This window comes from Tupaia chinensis, unplaced genomic scaffold (assembly GCF_000334495.1).
Source record: "Tupaia chinensis unplaced genomic scaffold, TupChi_1.0 Scaffold000407_4, whole genome shotgun sequence".
NCBI lineage: Eukaryota > Metazoa > Chordata > Mammalia > Scandentia > Tupaiidae > Tupaia > Tupaia belangeri.
In genome coordinates this window covers 3,175,981-3,194,547 of record NW_006159912.1, presented here as the reverse complement: position 1 = coordinate 3,194,547, position 18,567 = coordinate 3,175,981, and the positions used below count along the sequence as shown (strand labels likewise).

General features: G+C 39.5%; 1 protein-coding gene across 3 annotated transcripts in view; it reads right to left on the bottom strand.

Moving 5' to 3' along the window:
- Nucleotides 1-2,499: 2,499 nt before the first annotated feature.
- Nucleotides 2,500-18,567, bottom strand: part of DDX52 (DExD-box helicase 52) — a 35,898-nt gene continuing 19,830 nt past the window's right edge. For all 3 annotated transcript variants that reach the window (XM_006154429.3, XM_027774169.1, XM_027774170.1), the window contains exons 10-16: nt 18,093-18,183; nt 14,156-14,278; nt 13,588-13,738; nt 13,339-13,414; nt 11,979-12,050; nt 8,323-8,415; nt 2,500-2,765 (exon numbers count right to left, since the gene is read on the bottom strand). In XM_006154429.3, the coding sequence (XP_006154491.1) occupies nt 2,711-2,765; nt 8,323-8,415; nt 11,979-12,050; nt 13,339-13,414; nt 13,588-13,738; nt 14,156-14,278; nt 18,093-18,183 (661 nt within the window). In that variant the 3' untranslated portion in view covers nt 2,500-2,710. The remainder of the gene's footprint in view (nt 2,766-8,322; nt 8,416-11,978; nt 12,051-13,338; nt 13,415-13,587; nt 13,739-14,155; nt 14,279-18,092; nt 18,184-18,567) is intronic.

Here is an 18,567-nt window from a genome sequence, read left to right as displayed (position 1 = left end):
TGTGTTTGTTCTGGCATGATGCTTTCCAGCCATCCGTTTTTACTGTTCTTGAAGCAGGAGCAAAACAGCAGTACCCCAAAAGCAGTTCATAACACTCTGAACGTATCTTGGCATTTAAAAAAGATTTTCATTGGCAGAAAGCGGGTGTTTGAGAGCAGAGAGCTAGAGAAAACACCTCTTCCACTAACCACCCCCCTACCCGACCTCCCCCCCCATCCCCATCACTTAACAATACCTTTTCCTCCAGTTTTCCATCCTGTCAAAAGCTGTGCCACCTACAGGGCTGGGATTCTCATCCTGGCAGGCTGTGGGGGCTCCTGATTCAGATATGCCTAATCAGCACCAGCCCCACCCCTGGGCATATATTTTACTGTGGCTTTATTTCCCCTAACCAAACTACAATAGAAGTACAATAGAAAAGTGGAGTGCAAACATTTGCAAGCTCTCAAGTAGTGTTTACTGAGAAAGTAGTGGGTTAATTATACTTAGCTGTATTTCATTCTTGCCTCAGGGCCTCTTACTGGGAAACAGTTTGTAATATTTCATTCACACAAATCACTGGTCAGGAATTTTATGTGCATTAAAAAAAGTGTCCTTAAAAGTTCATATTGGCATTTTGCAGATGACAAAAACCAACGTTAAAATAAATGAATGTAATGTGTCCAAATTGTACAGCTCTAAGCAGCAGGATCAGAATTCATACTCGGGCCCTGGCTTATTTCCCTATAGCCAGCTATTCTGTATGTTCTTTCACTGTAATAATCTATTCACTAATTTCACTCCTGCCTTGCCTTGAGTAAAACTGAAATTTATGTAGTAGTAATAACTGATTAAAGGAGATAAATTCAGTATTAATCCATTGACACACCAACCTGTTTCAGGTTTCCATAGACTAGTTATGGCTGGGTAGTTACATAAGAAAAATATACTTAAAAAAAGGTCAAATTAAGAATCCTACATGTGGAACCAGAAGTTAGCGTAATGGCTATGTCGCTGGATTCCCATGTAGTTGACCGCGGTTCGTGTCCCAGACCTGGTGGCTTAAACTCACGCCTGGCGCGTGTACGTACATGCTCAAGATCCCAAGAGGAGAATGGAGGAGAAGGGATTGCAGTGTGGCCATACCCCCTGGGGGGGGTGATTTCTTGCTTTCTATCTCTCTGTCTCTCTCTGTCTTTCTGGCGAGTGCACGCACCCTATAGCAAAAACCTCTCCAAAAAAAAAAAAAAGAGAGAAAAAGGTAGTAAGGGGGCCAACAGGTGGCATGGTGGTGAAAGTGCTCGACACTCCCACATGGCTGACCACAGTTCAAGTCCTGGACCTAGAGGCTTACTTTCTCACTTTTCCTCTCCCTCTCTCTCTCTCTATGGGTCTCTCTCTGGTTAAATTAAAATAAACAAATAAATAAATAAAATTAAATTAATAACACTAAAAAAAGGCATCAAATAAAAAATTCTTTTTTTTTTTTGGAGAGGTTTTCGCTATAGGGTGCGTGCGCTCGCACCAGACAGAGACAGACAGAGAGGCGGAAAGCGAGAAATCATCTCCCAGGAGGAATGGCCATGCCGCAATCCCTTCTCCTCCATTCTCCTCTCAGGATCTTGGGCATGCACGCACACATGCCCAGCGTGAGTTTTAAGCCACTGGGTCCAGGATGCGAACTGCGGTCGACTATGTGGGAGTCCAGCGACATAGCCATTACGCTAACTGCTGATCCCTAAATAAAAAATTCTTTAAAGAACTATTTTTCAGGGTCCAGCAGGTGGCACGGTGTTAAGGTGCTAGACACTCCCATGTGGCTGACCATGGTTCAAGTCCCGGACCTGGTGGCTTGCTTTCTCACTTTCCCCCTCTCTCTCTGTCTCTCTCTCTGGTCAAATTAAAATAAATGAATAATAAAATTAAATAAAAAAATAAATCTTAAAAACAAAACACAACAATTTTTCAGTTTTTGAATAAAATCATCTTAAATGGAAAGAGATAAGAAAAAGCATGGTGAAATTATAGAAATTGAGTAAGCAGAGGCTGATCATAATCTCGTTACTGTAACATTACTAAGGAATGCATTATCTTGCCAATGAGCCATAAGGACACTTTAATAATAGACCACATAATTTAAAATCCTAGGAAACTTGAATAACGAGCAATAGAAGCAGCATCTCTTTGTTGTGGCTCGCATCAGAAAAGGCCATCAATAAATGATATATTCAACAGAGCAGTAGGTTTCTTCTTGGTAGATAGTCTATGCTGCTTCTTGTCCATCCAAAAAAAAAAAAAAAGTGGAGTAGGTGGGTAAAAAGGTCATTTGAATTCAATCGCAAGACTTTATTTCAAGATTCTGTTCCAGATGCCTTTCCATGGCATACGTCACATCATTGCATCTTCATACTTGAAGGGAAAAATCCTAACAAGGTCACCATATTTGGGATTGCTACTTTTAGCATATGCTTTTGTTCTTCTATAAGAAGTACTGCAATGTATTCAAAGTACAGAAATATCAATGTTATTTCCACTAAATAACCATTTAAGAGTCACCGATAAATCAAAATGTGACAGGACGCGTTGCTACTTTAGGATTGCTTTCACCAACCCAGGTGCTTGTAGATGATGTCAAATATTTGGTACAGGTGACTTGACTTAAAGTAGTCCATAAAAACAGCATTTACTCTGGGATCATAAAATTACTTCTGGATAGTCATAAAGTCTGTTTTTAACTTTTGCCATCAAAAGCTACTTTCTTGTTCCTCTGACAAGTAACATTTTTCCTGTGAAAAGAAAAGGAGAATTGAATCAAAATTATTGATACAGTTACTTTCTGGAACTCTAACAGTTTAATAAGCCCTTACTGAAATCTATGAATGGTAGGTGAGGCATCAGGACACAAAGATCCATTAGACATTTCTCTCTGCCCTTTAGATAATCACTATCAAAGTGAGCCAAAAACATCACACAAAACTTCACAAACTCTTACATGTACGAAAGACAGCTTGATCCTGTTGTAATGAGTCCACACCGACACAGTGCTCAGTGAGTCCTAGACACTGTTATAAGTGCTTTGCATTTATTATTCAGGTAATCTTTCTAACAACTTATGAAGAGCTATTATTAACCTCATTTTATGGATGAGGGACACCGGGTACAGAGCGGTTAAGTAACCTGCCAGTCGTCACATCACATACTGGTAATCTATGTTAGCCATGGGGCCAGCAGGTGCTGTGGTGGTTAAGGCACTGGACTCCCACATGGCTGACTGCGATTTGCGTCCCGGACTTGGTGACTTGCTTTCTCACCTTCTCTCTCATCTCTTTCTGGTGAGCACACATACTCAATAGAAAACTTAGCCCTGGCAGTCAGATTCTGGAACCAACTGAATGCTGTTAATTAGGGGGTAACAAAGAAAACAAAGTTTTGAGGAAATAATTGATAGCTGCATATTATAGTAATACAAAATGCTTTGGTATTATTAACTCATTTTATCTTCCACCTAACCCTGAGTAGCAGAGTTTGTATTATTCATATAATTATTTCTGTAGGGGGAAAGAGGCTGAGAGGTGAACAGACTCGCCCAAAGTCACATAAGAAAGTAGACACTGGAACCAGTTCTTCTGGCTCCAAATCCACTTATCTCCTCCACTGCATCAGGTTGAATATTTAGTGCCTTAAGTGAGATCCCTTATGCAACAGGGACTCAGAATCATAGCTCAAAGGTGGAGGCTGGGGGTGAAGAAAGGAAAGGAATAGTAAACCACGTAACTCTGCAGTAGTTTAGTGGTAACAAAACACTCTGCAATGCTGAAGCCAGATATTGATGGGTCTTGTTTGTATCGGCCTTATTTATATACCATGTTAGGAAGCATGGCCTTTAAAATGTGAAGAAAATGGAGAAATAAGCAAAGCACCTAAAGAAGGAGACCAATGTGACAAGATTTACACCAAGTGTCCTCCAAATCTGAGCTGTTTTAAATTTCAATAATCTCAGAAGTACATATGCTGTGAACTGACAAAAACCAATATTTAAAGTATAATTATTTAAAATATTAATATAAATCTTATTATTATTTTTTAGAAACTCAGAAAAATAAAATTCCAGTTTATTTTTGTACAACACTGTTTCACACATACATCAAACAGGGCAAAAAATAAATAAATAATCAGCAACTTCACAGACAAAAAAAGGAAAAAAAGAAACCTTTTATCTTTGGCCTTTTTAACCATCTCATACAAACCAACTGCTTATAGTATAACTAAGTACATACACAAAAAATGTTACTGGAATGCTCAGAATAAGATTGTTTTGTTGTTGTTTTTGCCCTTTTTACAAGATTTTTTCCTCCTGAGATTTTTTTTTTTTTTTAAGAATTATTTAACTTTATTTATTTACTGATTTATTTCTATTTGACCAGAGAGGGAAGAGCAAGAGAACGAGAGGGAGAAAGCCTAAGTGAGAAAGCAAGCCACCAGTTCCAGGACCTAACAGCAGTCAGCCATGTAAGAGTCCAGTGCCCTTACCCACCACGCCACTGTCGGCCCCCATCTCCTTTGAAATTAGAGTGAACATGGTCACACCACAAGTAAATCTGAAGTAGGACAGAAGACGCTCCAAAGGCTGGTTTGGTCATCCAAGATCATCAAAAATGGCTGACCCCTAACGATATGTACAAAAATATAAAATGTAAATACAAACAAATTTCCCTTTTTAAAGTACTTTTAAGAAAAAAAGCAGGGCCTTGAAAGTTTTGGTTCTTTTTTCCTCCTCTGTTGCAAATTTGCACTGTGGTTTTGGTTGGGTGGTGGAAAGCACATGTAATATAAATCTTATTAAATTTCAACATAGCCACCATCTTAGACTTCAACTGATTTTTAACCTTTGTAAAAACTTTTCATTGCTGCCTAGCGTCTGAAAGGCCTGCATTTGTAATCTTAACTTTAAAATAATCTGAATCATGAGGTTCTGATGAGTGCACAGCTGTGATTTGACCTCTCCATCCCAAAAAGACTGAGAGAGATCAGGTCACCAAGGTGGCCAAGCGTGACAACATTCTCTACCAATCACTGGCTGAAGTGTCACCCAGAAACTGGGGCCACAAAACAATTATAGTAAAAAACAAGTATTAGATCTGATAAAACTGAATTAAGTACAAATAAAATGAAACTAATCTTTCAAATAACATTTCTCTAAGTTTGTAGCACTTATTCTTCCCAAATTATTAAAGTTTAAAAGTACATTAACACTTTGGGGCACTCTGTATACAATATACACTTGAAATGAACATTATTTCCATAGTCGATATCAGAATGTCAAGTACAACTCTCACTCCACTTACACGGAGAGTGCATACCAGTTTTCACACCTCTGTTCACCTTGATCCTACTGCCTGCCTATATCTTAATGACAGTTCTTCCACCTTGAAATTTTCACTATACCAATCCATAGTGATTTTCTTTCTCTAAACTCTTATTTAACAAGTACTTCCTGATTTTTTTTTTTGTATATACTAATCTTCTTTCCTGAACTTAGGAAAGGGCTTTCATTTTGATATTCACATGTCTATCTACCACCACCAAGTACCTTGCAGGACAACTCAGTAAATGCCTACTGGCTGAGGAAAACTCTTTTCTTTTCTTTCCTTTTTTTTTTGGTAGAGGTTTTTGCCTTAGGGTATGTGTGCTTGCCAGATAGAGAGAGAAAGAGATCTGAAAAATCACCCCTCAGGGGGAATCTCCAAGCCATAATCCATTCTCCTCCTGGGATCCTGGGCATGCACACACATGAGCCCAGCATGAGTTTCAAAGCACCAGGTCCAGGAGTTGAACCATGGTCAGCCATGTAGGAGTCCAGCGACGTAACCTCTATGCCATTTGCTAGTCCTGGAAACTATTTTGTAAAGACTTCCATGGAATAGACATAAGGTAATGGAAATAAATAGTTTATTTCACAATAATAATATCCTATGCCATGGATGGCACTGTCAGGAAAAAACACACAATAAATAAATAGAGGGGGAACCAGCAGATGGTGTAATGGTAACATTGTTGGACTCCCATGTAGTTGACTGCAGTTCAAGTCCTGGACCCAATGGCTTAAAACTCATGCTGGGCTCATGTGTATGCACACAAAAATCTCCAGAAGAGACTGGAGGAGAAGGGATTGTGGTGTGGCCATCCCCACGGAGTGATTTCTCACTTTCTGTCTGTCTCTCCAGTGAGCACATATGCCCTATAGCAAAAATCTCTCAAAAAAAAGGAAAGAAAAAAAGAGGCCAACAGAGGGTGTAATGGTTATGTTGTTGGACTCCCATGTAGTTGACTGCAGTTCAAATCCTGGATCCTGTAGCTTAAAACTCAAGTTGGGCACTTGTGTATGCATGCCCAAAATTCCATGAGGAGAATGGAGTAAGAAAGAGATTGTGGCAAGGTCATCCTATCAGGGGGTGATTTCTCACCTTCACTCTCTCTTTGTCTCTCCAACAGGCACATGTGCCCTATAGCAAAAATCTCTCAAAAAAGAAAAAAAGAAATAGAATTTAGCAATTCTTTTTTTAAGATGTTTTTTATTTTTTTTTAATTGCCAAAGGGCATGTGCACTCACCAGAGACAAAAAAAAGAGTGAACACACACCCCAATGGTGTGTGGTCATAACATAATCCCTTTTTCTCCATTTTTCTATCCCATCAGTATTTTGGGCACACATGTACATATGCCTGGTGTATTTTTCAAGCCACTGGGGCTAGGACTCAAACTTCTTGCTGTAGGCCATGTGGGATCTGGCTCCCAATATATAGTGTTTAACTGCTGCTCTATAAGACTGGTCTATGCTAGTTTTTATTTTTAAATAGGCTTTGAGTTCCTCTTTGCACATTACAAAGTGAACATTTACTTTGAAGCATTTTTAAAAGTTTATTTATATCATTTATGAGAATGAGACAGAGAAAAAGAAAGAAAGAAAAAAATAGACAGACAGACAGACAAACTCTGTTAAAAGGGTTTCAGGCTGCAATCCCACTAGCCTTCTCAGCTAGCCAGGATCAGGAAAATGTGCACGTCAACTAGGGAACAGAACCCACAATTTTCCATGTGGTCCTAACAACACTTGTGTACTATGTTACCACCCTGGTCCCAATCTAAGTAATGCTATTAGAGCACATATTAACCTGGTATTGGTAGAATATAAAAAGTGCTGTTTTCTTTAAATAGTGGAAAGAATTACACTGTTCAAGAGTATTTTGGCCTACCTGCCCCTATAAAAACATGTAGCTTCCCTGAATTAGTGGGCAACATAAGGTGGCCCTTATGTACACTAAAAAGAAAGTCTATGCTTTAAAATCCTCATAAACCTCAGATAAAGTACACCACAGTTAGCCAAGTAATACTTCTTAGAAGTATTACGATGTGCTTCAGCATAAGTTCAAGATTATACTGGGACCAGCAGATGGAATAATGCTTGTGTTGCTGGACTCAATGCTTGAAACTTCGAGTCCTGGACCCAGTGGCTTAAAACTCTCACCAGGCATGTGTGCCCAAGATACCAAGAGAATGGAAGAGAAGGGATTGTGGTGTGCCCATGACCCCTGGAGGGGGGGTGATTTCTCACTTTGTTTCTCTCTCTACGGTAAGCACACATGCCCTATAGCGAAAATCTCTTAAAAAAAAAAAAAAAGATTATACTGACATCCTGCCCAAAATGTGGAGCTTCAAGGAAGATTTAAACAATATGAGTCAATGGTCCTAACTACTGGTCTCCATAGCACTTCCTAAAGCAAGCTGTGTAGGGATTAGGGTAGTGCAATGCTAATTTATACTTAACTGAAACCACGTTTTCTTTTTTTTTTTTTGGAGAGGTTTTTGCTACAGTGCTCGTGCACGTGCCAGAAAGACAGAGAGAGAGACAGAGACAGAAAGCAAGAAATCACCCCTCGGGGGGATGGCCATGCTGTAATCCCTTCTCCTCCATTCTCCTCTCAGGATATTGGGCACACATGCACACATGCCCGGCTTGAGTTTAAGCCACCGGTTCTGGGACTTGAACCGCGGTCGACTACATGGGAGTCCTGCAACATAGCCATTACACCAACTGCTGGTCCCTGAAACCACATTTTCAAAAATGGACAAAACCGTATCATTAATATACAAACACAGAAATATTCCAAGATTAAGTCCTCTAAGTCCCCAAATTACGGGCAACCGAAAATGTATTGTGTTTATCCTTCTATAACAGACTGTAGGACTGGGAATTCTACTTTTAAAATTTACCCCATGAAAAGATAAAACCAACCATGACTATATGAGAGAATCAAACAGCAACTTTTCTTACCATATACTTACCGTTTAGCTTTAGCTTTTTCTAAGAAATATTTTGGAGTTGTACTAATGCTCTCTCTTTCCAATGGTTTCTTAATCATCCTTTTCTTTTCTTTGCTGAAAGTTACAAAGAGGAAACAAATTAAGTGCAACTTCATTTAGAAGAGTTAAAGCTAAAATTAGTTTTGATTCCTGATCACAAAATTCAATTCATATTTAAAGCATTTCCTAGTTTAAAGTGGGGCTGTATCCACTTTAATAAACTAGATTACTTAATAGCATTTACAACCCAAAGCGATGATAAATTCAAGTTTTTTTTTTAAAAAGAGAGGTTTTTACTATATGGTGCTTGCGCTCGCCGGAAAAGCAGAGAGAGACAGAGACAGAAAGCGAGAAATCACCCCCCCAGGGGGGATAGCCACGCTGCAATCCCTTCTCCTCCATTCTCCTCTCGTGATTTTGGGCATGCACACACACAGACCCAGCCTAAGTTTAAGCTGGCAGGCCTGGGGCTTGAACTATGGTTGACTACATGGGAATCCAGAAACATAACCATTATGACATCTGTTGATCTGTCAATCGACTTTTTTAAAAAGCACTGATAATGATTAAAATATGTCCTTTGTTGAGACTAGCCTGTGGCCTGGATCCCAGATGACCAACACCACAATTCAAATCCTGAACACTGCAGCTTGAAAAACACACCTGGGCAGTGTGCATGTGTGTCCAAAATTGTGAAAGGAGGGAAGAAACAGAGAAGGACAGCAGCATGGCTATGTTCCACGGGAAGTGCTTTCTTATCTCCCCCAACCCCATCTCTCTGTCTCTCTCCAGCAAGTACATGCACCTTCAGGCAAAAATTAAACAAAAACAAACAACTATGTCCTGTGTTAACCTTTTATTTTATGTCAGCAAACCTTAAGAGTTTGATTTTGATTAACTACTTTTTACAGTTTTATTAATTAAAACAATCCTAAACATATTTCCCTCACACTGAATACATTTTTAAAATATTAATACTTAAAATGTCAAGAATGGGGCCACCCTGTGGTGTAGTGGTTAAGAGAGCTAGATCCCATATGACTGACTGCATGGGTCAAATCCTGGACCCAGCAGCATGGAAAATGTGCTGGGTGTCTGTGGGCCCAAAATCTCAAGAGAAGGGATTACAGGATGACCATTCCCTATGGAGGGTACTTACTTACTTTCCTTCTCTCTGTCTTCCTCCAGTAAGCAAGCATACCCTCGGGCAAAATTTTTTCTAAAAATTTCAAGGATGAGGCCAGCAGGTGACTTGGTGGTTAAGGGTGCTAAACTCCCACATGGCTGACCATGGGTCAAGTCCTAGACCTGGCAGCTTGCTTTCTCCCTTTCCCTCTCTCTCTCTCTTTTCACACTCTGCCCCTCTCTGGTCAAATTTAAATAAATAAATAAACAAAATATAAAATAAAATTAAAAAAAATTTTTTTTGGGGGGGAAGAGGCCTTTTTTTTTGGCTATAGGGCGTGTGCGCTCGCCAGAAAGACAGAGAAACAGAAAGCAAGAAATCCCCTCCCCTAGAGGGGATAGCCACACCACAATTCCTTCTCCTCCATTCTCCTCTCGGGATCTTGGACACGCACACACACGCACCCAGAGTGAGTTTAAGCCACTGGGTCCAGGACACAAACCGCAGTCAACTACATGGGAGTCCAGCGACATAGACATTACACCAACTGCTGGTATAACTTTAGAAATTATAAAGTAATTCTTAAAAAAAAATGTCAAGGATAAAAAAACTGGCAAGGAAATAACATAGTATTCACAAATATTTAAAAGCAAAATTGTTAGGGCTGGCCCTGGAGCCTAGTGATTAAATGAGCTGGGCCTCACATGGCCAATCATGGTTAGAATCCCTGCCTCAGTGGTTTGAAAAAGACACCAGGTGCATGTGTGCGTATGCCCCCAATCCTGACAGGATGAAGAACTGGAGGAGGAGAGATTGCGGCATGACCTCGCCCCACTAGGGGAGGAGGTGCTTTCTCCTTTTTTCTCTCTTTCTTTTTGGTGAGTGCATGTGCCCCTCTGAAAGTAGCATTATTATTATTATTATTATTTTGGAGAGGTTTTTGCTATAGGGTGTGTGTGCTTGCCAGACAGAGAGAGAGAGACAGAGAGACAGACAGCGAGAAATCATCCCCCAGGGGGGATGGCCATGCCACAGTCCTCTCTCCTCCACCCTCCTCTCGGGATCTTGGGTGCACACGCACACGCGCCCAGCGTTAAGTTTAAGCCACCAGGTCTGAGACTTGAACCGCGGTAGGCTACATAGGAGTCCAGTGACATAGCCATTACGCTAAACGCTGGTCCCAAAGCAGCAATATTATTATATCTATAGTAAGTAAGAAAGAGTATAAAATCAAGAATGTATAAAAGCAGATCTTGAAGACTTATTTGTATGCCTGTGTTCATATTAGCATTATTCACAATAGCTAAAACCTGGGAGGAACCCAAGTGTTCATCAACAGACGAATGGGTAAGACGTAGTAGATACACACAACTATTATTCAGCTTTATAAAGGAAGGAAATTCTTACACATGCTACAACATGAATGAAGACATTATACTAAATGAAAATAAGTCACTACAAAAAACGAATACTGTATGATGCCACTTACATGAGGTAGAATAGTGACAATCACACAGAATGTAGAATGGTCTTTACTAGGGGTTTAGTGAGGGAGGAATGGGGAGCTATTGTTTAATGTGTACAGAGTTGAAATTTTTTTTTAGGTTTTTGTCATAGGGCACATGCACTTGCCAGAGAAAGAAGGTAAAAAGTCACCCTAAGGACCAGCACTTGGCATAATGTCTATGTTCCTGGACTCCCATGTAGTGGACTGCGGTTCGAGTCCCGGATCCGGTGGCTTAAACTCATGCTGGGTGTGTGTACATGCATGTCCAAGATCCTGAGAAGAGAGTGGAGAAGGGACTGCAGTGTGGCCACCCCCCTGGGGGTGATTTCTCGCTTTCTGTCTCTCTCTGTCTTTCTGGCAAGTGCATGTGCCCTATAGCAAAAAGCACTCAAAAAGTCAATGTCCCCTATAACAAAAAGCACCCAAAAAAAAAAAAAAAAAAAAGTTACCCTCCAGAGGGATGACCACACCACAATCCCTTCTCTTCCATTCTCCTTTTGGGATTTTGGGCATGCAATTCACGTGTGCCAAGCGTTGAGTTTCAAACTGCCAGATCTGAGACTCAAACTATGGTTAGCCATATGGGAGTTCAGCCTAACTACCATGCCACCTGCTGGCCCCTATAGGGTTGCAGTTTTACAAGAGGAAAAGAGTTCTGGAGATGGATGGTGGTAGTGACTATACAACATTATGGAAAATAAACATTGAACTATACACTTAAAAATGGTTGAAATGGTAAATTTTTTACGAATTTTACCACAATACAAAAATTAATAAAAAACAAAAAGAAACTGAATGTCAACCAAGAATGGCACGTGAGAGAAGAACACATCCTGACTGGTATAATTTATAGATCAAAAACATGCAAAACTAAACAATGCACAGTTCAAGGACACATACTCATATTATAAGTAAAAGGCAAGAAAGCTAACAACAAAACAAAAGTAGGAATGTATATACAATGAGACAGAGAGAGAGAAACTACAGGTAAATTCAAGATTGTACCTTAGTAATTTTTGGAAGCCTTTGATATATTCTGGTACGGGACAACCGGCCTGCTGTATAACATTGGCAACACTGAAAAAAGGACCCCATAAACATAAACTTATACCTTATCGAACTAATATATCCATAAACCTGCACAACGTAAGAGGAACTAAAACACAAAGTAGACCAATTAAGTATTGATGTGCTATTACCAATTATCATTACATATAAGCATGTCTGACGACTCAGAGAGCTATTGACTGGACTGAAATCAATGCACTATGATGAATAACTTGAGATAGCTATGTCCACATTTATCAAGCCCTAAAAAAAGCTACTGGGCTCTGGACTGTTTTATTGAAGGAAACACTGACTAAAGTCAGAGAGAAAGTTACATTTATTAAGTGATAGTACTTACTCTGGGGTTAGCATTACTGGACGTTTTGCAGGTGTAGTTAACTTATGCACACCTCACAAGAGCCCTACAAGGTAAATACTATCATTATCTCCATTTTACGAGGAAAAACTGAGGTGCATGCTTACACTGCTATTTGGGTCATCAGATTCACATGCTTGGAGGTGCTGAGGAGACCTCAGGTGGATCTAGGCTGATGTGAAAGCCTCCTCAAAGTGGTAACAAAGGCTGACAGACCCAAAGCTTAGCAGGTACAAATCGAAATCTTTATCAATGCTGACAGTCGGATCAAAGTATAAACTCCCTTGAGTCAAACTAAATTTCCTTTGTTAGAAGTGCAACGTGCTGTTAACGACCGTCAATCAAAAATTACGATAGGCAGCAAAATGCAGGAGACTCAGCTTCTACATGAAAATCTATGATGGGCTAAATTATGCCTGGAGATTCTAAAAGTATATCGTATCTTAGCCAAGCTTCAAAGACTACAATTGAATAATATCAGAATGTGTTACTCAATTTTTTTCCCAATATGGCAGTTGATCAAATATAAAACTCCACTTGCTCCTAAGAACAAGGAAAAGGATGCACTGTGGTAAGAGAGAATGCTGACTAGCTCTGGAGTAAGAAACTTTACACTGTTCAGTAATTGAAAGGGAAAAAAACTGTTCACTAATTCAAGAATATTCACATTACATTGCAGGTAACCTCAACTGATGGCTATTAAGAGAGTTCTGTAAGTCTAAAATTTAAAATGAATAGTCTGTTTTGAATATTTCCAAATAATGGAAAGGTGAAAATGAGGTCTTCTGGTCATTCTTCCTTTTCTCACCACTAAAATTTGGCTAATACCATCAACAAACTTTGGAACACAGCTATTTTATAATTATCTGTTCATTTAACATTCACATAAGAATAATAAAGCAATTTTGCCAACTTAATACTAAGTTATTTTTCTTTATTTACCTTCTTAATAATGGTTTATCATCTTCGGTGAAAAATGTAACAGCTTTCCCCTTATGTCCTGCTCTTCCAGTTCGACCTAAAATAAATCACACCATAAAACACCTCTTTTTATGGAAGAGAGACTCTGTAGATTCACATATAAAAGTCATTAGATTTTCACAGGCCTAAAAAATGAGCATGTCTGACAGGAATAGAAGTGCTAAGAGAGATGAATTAGGTGAAGAGAGGAAGAAAAAAATGACAGCTTACCTATCCTGTGGATATATTCCACTGAGCTGGTTGGAAAGTCATAGTTGATCACCAAGTTCACACCTTTAAAATCGATCCCTCTTGCTAGCAAGGCTGTACAAATAAGGACCCAGATTTTTCCTGCTCTGAAGCTGTGGACTGTGTTATCCCTCTGGGTAAGAGAACATATATTAAATGCCTTTTAGTATGACTCTAGGAATGAAAAAGAGGCACTTCATAAATGTAATGTCAATATTGTACTTTTTTTTTTTTTTTTTTTGGAGAGGTTTTTGCTATAGGGTGTGTGTGCTCACCAAAAAGACAAAGAGAGACAGAAAATGAGAAATCACACCCCCCCCAACAGGGGGGATGGCCACACTGCAATCCCTTATCTTCCATTCTCCTCTTAGGATCTTGGGCACGCACACATGCCCAGCCTGACAGCCTGAGTTTAAGCCACTGGTCTGGGACTCAAACCGTGGTCGACTGCATGGGAGTTCTGCGACATAGCCATCACGCCAACTGCTGGTCCCCAATATTGTAAAATTAAGTAGTTTTTTATAGTTTGAAAGTACACATTTGACTTTACCTGTTGCTGTGTTCTCTCTGCATGAATAACATCCACATTAATACCTTCATATATGAGTTCATGAAAAAGCTCTTTAGCTCTCTCAATGGACTGAACAAAGACAAGCACAGGAGGATCGAAACCCTAAACAAAGAAAGACAAAAATCAGCACACATAGGCCATAACCAAGAAGACAATTGCTCAGTATTTCTTAATGTGATTTTAGTTTAGTTCATGAAAGAATCCAATTAAATTTAGTATTTTCACTGCCAAATTTCTCAAGCCAGTGGTCTAAATCTGCCTCCATCTTCCTCACCAACCATTCTCTACATGGGATTCTTTCCATTCACCTTGAACTGTATTCTCCTTCATGTTAATTCCAATGACCTTGTCTAATGAATGCCCCTTCATCTTCCTACAATAATGGATGCCCTCTCTTTGAAACAATCATCTTTTGGCTTCTGTGCCTCAGAACTTTGATTCTACTTAAAATGTAGTAACTGCTTTAAAATCCATTATTTATCTTAATCATATTTCTCCAAAGCATAGTACTTAGTTCTTACTTTTATCCATATAATTTTTATCTTATTGTGTTAAATAAATCTCAGTGTCAACTACTAATTCTAAGCAAATTGCTTTTATAATTTATATCATGAAGTGTTGCCTCTCTCTCAAACCAGCTTTCTTTTTCTTTTTTCAAGTTGCCAGAAGGAATGTGCACTTGCCATAAACTGACAGAGAGACAGAGAGAGGGAGTGGGAGAAAGCACTCCTTAATGGGGTGTGATCACACTGCAGTCTCTTCTCAATTTCTATCAGGATTTAGGGCACACATACACACATACTGGGTGTGTTTCTCTGCCATTGGGATATATGGGGCCTGACTTCCTGTAACCAAACAGAATGACTTTTTATCTATCATCTGTCTGTCTATCTATCTATCTTTAGATTTTTGCCATAGGATATATATGCTTACTAGAGAGAGAAAGAACTAAGAAATTATCCCCCAGAGGGGATGGCCACACCACAGTCCCTTCTTCTCCATTCTGCTCCTCGGATTTTGGGCACATGCACACATGCACCAACATAGTTTTCAACCAAGTGGGAATCCAGCACCCTAACCACCACTCCATCTGCAGGCCCCAGAAAGACTTTTTTAAGAAAAGGATTCATTTGTAGGATCAGCAGATGGTGTAATTGTTGTATCGCTGGACTCCCACACAGTCAACGTGGTTCAAGTTGGACCTGGTGGCTTAAAACTCACGCCGGGCACATCTGTGTGTAAGACCAAGGTCCCAAGAACAGAATGAAAGAGAAGGGACTGTGGTGCCACCCCTCCCCCCAGTAGTTGATTTCTCGCTTTCTGTCTCTGTCTTTTCGGCAAGTGCAGAAAAAAATTAAAAAAAAAAAAAAAAAAGTCCTTTGCTTATTTCTTCAGAGAGAAATAGAGAGAGCAAGACACATGCATATACACGGGTGCTGCCAATAGTGTCCTGTCACACTACGATGCCCTCTCCTCAGGATCTTAGGTGTGTACACACATCTGGCATTCAAATTAGCTGTCTATATTTTCAATTGTTCATAGATGGGTTTCTTGGCCTTTTTATTTTGGTTTATACACCCTTTTGGGAATCTAATAAAAACTATAAAGTTTTCTTTATTGGGATCAGCAACTGGCATAATAGTTATGTTGCTGGACTCCCATGTAGTTGACTGTGGTTGGAGTCCTGGACCTGGTGGCTTAAACTCACGCTGGGTGAGAATGCGTGCCTGCCCAAGATCCCAAGAGGAGAATGAAGGAAAAGGGATTGCGGCGTGGCCATCCCCCCTGGGGGGGGTGATTTCTTGCTGTCTGTCTCTGTCTCTGTCTTTCTGGTGAGCACGTGCACCCTATAGCAAAAATCTCTCCCCCACCAAAAAGAGTTTTATCTTTTCTTTTCTTTTTTTTTTGCCTTATGGTGTATGTGCTGGGGGGTGTGGAGAAAGACAGAGACAGTGAGAGGGAAAGTGAGAAATCACCCCTCAGGAAGACGGCCATGCCACAATACCTTCTCTTCCATTCTCCTCCCATGATCTCAGGCATGCCCACATACACACCCCATGTGATTTTTCAAGCTACAAGGTCTAGGACTCCAGCTGTAGGTGGTCACGTGGGAGTCCAGTGACATAACTGTTATAACATCTGCTGGCCCTGCTATGAAGCTTTCTAACAGGCAAAACTCATTCACACAAAATCTTACCTATAATTTTAGATCTCCCAAAGCTCATTCATGGCTAAAAATGTCTGGAATATATTCTCCATGTGAATATTTGTGAAAATCTTAAATTTCTTGGTGCCAAATAATACTCTTACAGATATTAAAACATATGTAGCATTTACAGTGTGGCAGACATTACTTTTAAGTATTACTAGGGGATTTCAAAAAGTTCGTGGAAAAAATTGGAATTATGGTATGAGTTTATTTTGGGCGAAGGAAAAATAAAAATTCATGCATAATGTTTCATAATAAATATTTTCCATGAACTTTTCAAAGATTCCTTCTATGTCTAAACTAATTTATTAATATTAAAACAGCTTTATAAGGTAGATACTATTATCTCATTTTACAAGTGCGGAAACTGGAACAGAGTTTCGGTTGTCCAAAGCTAGAATGGTGGAGCCAGAATGTCAATCCAGGTAGCCTAGCTCCAGAGTCCACACTCTTAACCATGAAACCATGCCACTTCTGTAGTCACCAAGTACTTGTAAATGCTTTTCTTTTCATCCTCCAAAAATTTTTACTGCTCTACCACTAAGGTGGTCACCCTCATTTATTTCCTCTTCATCTCTGCCCAGAGTAATTTAAAAGCCTGATAATTGGTTGCCATTCTTTCAACTTTTTTTCCCATTACAATCCATCTTACATGCTATTGTTTAACTAATTTTCCTTAAAAATGATGTGGCCATTTTCTTAAAAAACATCCAGTAGCCTTGGGCCAGCCTGTTGTGTAGTGGTTAAGATGACTGGATCCCACATGGCCAACTGGTTTGAGTCCCAGACTCAATCAGTGTATTAAGAAATACACTTGAGGGTGTGTACATGTGTGCCCAAAATCGTAAAAGGAGGGAGAGATGGAGAGAATGAACTGCTGTGTGACTGTGCCCCATGGGGAGTGCTTTCTCACTCTCTCTCCACCTGAGTACATGCACCCTCTAGCAAAAAAAACAAAAGTCCAGTAGTCTGTCTCAACCTGACCCCAGCTTTTCTATCCAACTTGATCTTTAATTCCTCACCATAAACTCATTGCCTTAAAACAGGTAACCTCCATTAGTCTCTAGACATGTGGTGTTCACCTCCATCTCTTAAGGCCTTACTCAAGTTTAATACTCCTCCTCCTACCTTTAAGGCTCAGATTAGTAACAATTCCTCTACAAGGTATTCCTCAACCAACTCAGCTCACCATGACTGGCCCCTTCCATGGCACTTTTTCACAAACCATCTTACACAAAATGGTAAGACTATGCAGCAGAGGCAAGGCTTAGGATTTGTGTCTTTCACTGTCCTCTGTCCTAATCCTCTAGTACTTAACCTTCACCTATGACTTCTACTCAGTGATACTGAAGGGATTAAAAGAAAACTCTACTTAGTGTCCCACTTATTCTACAACATACCCATTCTTTTGTAAGAAACCATCAGAGGGATGAGAAAATGAAGGGAACAAATACATATGCAGATGTGGTAAACAGAGGCTTTCAGAGCAATAGATTCTTTTTTTTCCTGGTCTACTCTGAGCTGGAAAGAAAAGACAACTATATTCTGAGAGGGGAGCCTCAATCCCTCGGGATAAGAGTTTTGAACAATTTACCACTGGGTTACTAAATGTGATACCAGATGAAGATGATATAGTGCTGAACCTCCCACCAGAAATATAAAGCTTGATTCACCTTACCAAAATTTAAAAATGTAGTCAAAACATACCTTTTTAACAAGTTGTCTCATGGCTAGAAGTTTTCCAGTCTCAGACCCAACAAAGAGAAGTTCTTGTTCTACAGTTTCTACTGCAGAATTCCTGGGAAGAAAATATACCTTGTAGTTTATAAGAGCCCATTATTGCTTTTTCCTCCTAAACTCTAAATAAAGAATAACACTTATACCAAACTCCAATAAAATCAACTTTCCCACTGTCCATGTATGTACTTAATTTATATATTAATTTATAAACAAAGTTATGTTTAAATGATTTGTTCTGATTAAAATGGTATCTCAGAAATTTTATTTAGATTTTTTTTTTTTAAGATTTTGTCATAGTGCACGTGTGCTTGCTGGAGAGCGAAAAACAGAGACAGAAAGTGAGAATTCCTCCCCTGGGGGATGGTCATATGACAATCCCTTCTCCTCCATTCTCTCTGGATCTTGGATGGGCACACACACACATTTATTATTATTATTTATT